The 4924-nt window shown below is 51.8% G+C and overlaps 1 protein-coding gene across 1 annotated transcript; it reads left to right on the plus strand.

The window, feature by feature from the left end:
- Nucleotides 1–868: 868 nt before the first annotated feature.
- On the plus strand, nt 869–3107 carry GAL3ST3 (galactose-3-O-sulfotransferase 3). Its single transcript, XM_056853898.1, has 2 exons — nt 869–1037; nt 1952–3107. The coding sequence occupies exons 1-2, from the start codon at nt 910–912 to the stop codon at nt 3105–3107; spliced, it is 1284 nt and encodes a 427-aa protein (XP_056709876.1). The 5' UTR covers nt 869–909.
- The last annotated feature ends 1817 nt before the right edge of the window (nt 3108–4924 follow it).

Here is a 4924-nt window from a genome sequence, read left to right on the forward strand (position 1 = left end):
TAAAATGTTCTGAGTTGCTACAGCTGGTGGGCTGTTGCTTGCGCAAGCGGAACTGTGCTCAGTACATTTTCTTTCCCACTCACGCACTGCTGGATCCATCCCAGTGAACACTGTCATTGTATACAACATATTTTTTCAAGGGTATGTTTATAGTTTAAATGTGAATAACTGCCAATAATTAATGTGCTATAATGTGTTTGATAATACATTATATACATTCACTGTTTTCCATCTTACAATTTGGTACCTGAATGCCTTAAGTAGGCTTATTATGACTGTATGAGACTGTCCCAATGATACATTTTCTTTTGTTTCCCACAAAATTTCTTTTCTCATATCTCTCAGATGGCAAAAAAAGATACGTATGCTAATAATGTTAGCACAGTGTGCAGCAGCTTGGGGCTCTCTCTCAAGTATTGGGCATATTTGCATTTTTACTTGTTGAAAACTACAAGCATTTATACTTTTAAATTCCATAAATATGCCAAATAGTACAATTGCGTATGCTAACTGCGTTTTAACGATGCACTTTATATTGTTAAAGCGGTACAATAAGTTGATGTTTGATAGGAAAGTAAGCATTGCATATGTTAATTAGTTTCTCCCCCCAAAAAATTCTGCTCTACCAATAATAATAAAAACAAAAACAAAACAGCTTTCCCCCCCACGGCTTCAAAATTTCTGGAAATCTTACATCTCTAGACTCAAAGTGTGACAAAACCTCTGCTTCTGTTTTGGGTGGCATTCACACATGCAGCGGGTCAATTGATGCTGTGCTTCTGCCCAGGTGCCCCTTGCTGGGTGAGGCTGGCGCTGCTTCTGAGGCCAGAAGTGACCGGCTACTCCCTACTGGAGTCCCCATGCCGAGGTAGACTCCCACCTGTGCCGCGCCTGGTTAGGATCCCCAGCATGGCCTGCGCTCTGCCCTCACTGCTCTACAGTCCCAAGACGATGTCCCGCAAGAAGGCCCTCCTCCTCCTGCTTCTGGCCTTCAGCACTGGCACCTTGCTGCTGCGCCAAAGCGCCCACCTTGGCTGGTAGGGGCAGGGCCTTTGGAAAGGGGAGGGGCTGAGAAGAAATGCAGGTGGAAATGAACACGGGAGGAGTCATGGAAAGGGGGGATCTGAGCAGTAAGGATGGAGAGGGGAGGGTTTAAAAATGAATGGTTGACGGGTAGGGTTGCCAGGTCCCCCTTTGCCACTGGCAGGAGGTTTTTGGGGCGGAGCCTGAGGAGAGCGGGGTTTGGGGGGAGGGACTTCAATGCCATAGAGTCCAATTGCCAAAGCCGTCATTTTCTCCAGGGGAACTGATCTTTATTGGTAGGGTTGCCAGGTCCCTCTTCCCCATAGGCGGGAGGTTTTGGGGGTGGAGCCTGAGGAGGGCAGGGTTTGGGGAGGGGAGTGACTTCAATGCCATAGAGTCTAATGGCCAAAGTGGCCATTTTCTCCAGGTGAATTGATCTCTATCACCTCGAGATCAGTTGTAATAACAGGAGATCTCCAGCTAGTATCTGGAGGTTGGCAACCCTATTGACAGGGTTGGAGTAGTGATGGAAGTGTGCGCTGAAAATGGGGCAAGATAGGGGAGCTGAGAGGGGAAAGCTGGGACCAATGAAAGGGGTAAGTCCAGGAAGTGGGATAAATAGGCACCCCAAAAAAGCCATCTCTGGGAAGAAGACAAGGAGAAAACCATTGGTAAGGACAGGAAAAAGGGAAAGGATGGGGCCAAATGGGAATGAAAGGGATTGTGAGAGGTCAGTGAGCAAAAAAAGGGGGGAGACAAGAAAATGCATGAAGAAAGAGATACTGGAAAGGCAGGGAGAATGGCCAGCTTTGGAAGGAAAGGCATGTCAAGGTTCGTTGTAGGGTGGGATTGGGTAGAAGGGTGAAGCTACAGAAAGGGTGTAACTTGGCTTGACATGACTAGTCCTGCCCTGTGTTTCTGCTGGCAGGTTCCCAAAGTCATCATCCTTCAGCTGTGCTCCGCTGCTGTCCCTACGCCCCAAGCACACTGCTGTGGCCTTCCTGAAGACCCACAAGACGGCCAGCACCACGGTGCAGAACCTCCTCTTCCGCTTTGCCGAGTGGCATAACCTGACGGTGGCATTGCCCCACCATGCCTGCGACCACCAGTTCTGCTATCCTCGCAACTTTTCGTCCCGCTTTGTGCACCCGTACACCCTCCCACCTCGCTTCATCGCCAGCCACCTGCGCTTCAACCGCGAGGAGTTGCGTCGCCTCATGCCCAATGACACCATCTACGTCACCATCCTGCGTGAGCCGGTCACCATGTTTGAGTCCCTCTTCAGCTACTACAATCAGTACTGCCCCGCCTTCAAGCGGGTGCCTAACGGTTCCATGGAAGTCTTCCTTGACAACCCCCACAGCTATTACCGACCTCACGAGAAGTATGCTATGTACGCCCGCAATACCCTGGTGTATGACTTGGGGGGGGACCCCGAACATAGCCCAGGTGACCCCACATACCTCCCGGAGTTCATCCACCAGGTGGAGAGCATCTTTTCTCTGGTTATGCTCGCAGAATATTTCGATGAGTCGTTGGTCCTCCTCCGTCGCCTTTTGGCGTGGGACTTGGATGACATTCTCTATGTCAAGCTGAACATGCGCAGCCCAGAGTCCAAGCTTAACATCACCTCGGCTCGCTTGGCGGCCCAGATCCGCGCCTGGAATGCCCTCGATGCCCGCCTGTACGACCACTTCAACGCTACCTTCTGGCGGAAGCTGAACGAGGTGGGCCGGGACTGCGTGCAGAAAGAGGTGCATGCTCTCCATCGGGCCTGTGAGCGCCTGGCACACCGCTGCTTTCGGGGCCAGCCCCAGCTGCGCCCTGCCATGCAGATCAAGAACAAAGAGCTCCGCCCCTGGCAACCCAGCGCTAAGGTAGACATTGTGGGCTACGATCTGCCGGGCTCGGGGCCTCCCTTGGATGAACAGTGCCTCAAACTGGTCATGCCTGAGGTACAGTATTCCCGCTACCTGCTGCGGAAACAAAGTCTAAGGAACCGGCGGAGGGCTGCGCCCCATCGACCTCTCCCGCCTCGAGGACTCCTACGACCACCCCGACACCCTCCTCCGAAGGTAGCCTGAGCTCCCATGTGACAGCAGAACACTGGGGGAGGTTGCTATGTTGACTCATGCTGCAGCTTTGGAGTTGTCTTCCCTGCAGCCTGCCCTGCTAGCTAGGGGGCTGGGGGAAAGCTTCCCAGCGTCTCCGTATCCTGTGAGCTTTTGCAATACTTAGTGTGAGACTTCTGGTTTCTAGAGCACAGGGTGGGGTGGGGAGTACAGGCTGTTATCGTCCAATTCAACGCTGGCTCTTCTTGAGTACTTGGGACTGTAGGACACTCGACCCTGTTTTGCCCTATACAAACTCAGGACTTAGACATCTGGATGAGCAGGACTCTCCTCTGGATGCACTGCGTGAACTGTGTTTGGCCAAGTGGGCTCTTTGAAATCCAGCTGGGTGCTCCCAGTTTGGTTTGTTTTCTCCTGTACTTCTGGGGGGGATGTCGCTAGATGTCCAGAGAAACCTGAACTGCCACGGCCCCTGTCCCTCACTGTGGGACAGGGGCGGCCTCCATCTCTCTCTCTCTTGGACAGCCCCTTTCCCATTTTGTACATCTGGCTCTCATCCTTGCCACCTCGATCCGCAGTTCATGATGTGACACCCCATCAGATCTCATATGGGGGAGAGGCTGTGGCTCAGTGGTAGAGCATCTGCTTGGCATGCAGAAGGTCCCAGGTTCAATCCCTGGCATCTCCAGTTAAGGGACTAGGCAAGTAGGTGATGTGAAAGACCTCTGCCTGAGACCCTGGAGAGCTGCTGCCGGTCTGAGTAGACAATACTGACTTTGATGGACCAAGGGTCTGATTCAGTATAAGGTAGCTTCATGTGTGTTCATCTGCTTTGCATGCAGAAGGTCCCAGGTTCAATCCACAGCATCTTCAGTTAAAGGGGTCTGGTAGGTGGTGATGTGAAATATTCTCTGCCTGAGACCCGGGAGAGCTGCTGCCAGTCAGAGTAGATGGGAACAACAGGATTGACCTTGATTGACCAATGGTCTGGCTCAGTGTAAGGCTGTCTCATGTGTTCACATCTCCCATCTTGGGCTCCTAGTGTCTTTCCTATTATTTCCTCTGGCTGGCCATTCATTCCCTACCCCTCCCATCCACATTCCCAAGGCTCACCAGGGTTTTCAGCACCCTCTAACACAGAAGGGGACAACCTCTGTGCATTCTTCAAGGAGAATCAGGAGAAAAATAAAACCTGTTCAACTCGGTGTGCCTTTCTTTGGGGTCTGTTTGGTTCTCTCATCGTCGGTGAAAACATGGGGCGTGTTTGTGTGTTGGAGACAGTGCTCTCTCCCAACTGATCGGCTTGCCCTGCCCAGGAGAGAAGAGGCTTGGTGGGCAGCAAAGAGGAAGCCGCTGCTTTAGCAAGAGGATTTGTTTGCTAATCCTGTAGATATCCTCCCTGCCAGATTGGCCCAGTTAAGAAACCTGGAAGGGTGGTGGTGAGAAAAAGGAGAGCAGAGATGACTGGTATGGGGAAGGGAGATGCACCTATCGGCTTAGCAGCCTGATGAGAGGGGGATCCTCCACCTGAGTGAGAAATGGGGCATAACCTCCATGGGGCTGCAAAATCCCAAGCTGGATTCCCCTTCACAGAGAAGAATGGAAGGAGGTAACACCCGGCTGCCCTCCAAATCCCCTGCCATTTAATTCCCCCCTTCCCACTGCCTTCCTTCAGTCAACCTATGATAGACCTACTGCCTGGTCCTTCTTTGCCCCAGATAAATTGCCGCCGTTGCCCAAATCCTGCTGGCCAGAAACGACTGCTGAAGTTATCTAATTTTTATTTTAACAACTGCATACCAGTTGCCTGCCGCTCCTATCCAGCAATT

This window comes from Euleptes europaea, chromosome 7 (assembly GCF_029931775.1).
Source record: "Euleptes europaea isolate rEulEur1 chromosome 7, rEulEur1.hap1, whole genome shotgun sequence".
NCBI lineage: Eukaryota > Metazoa > Chordata > Lepidosauria > Squamata > Sphaerodactylidae > Euleptes > Euleptes europaea.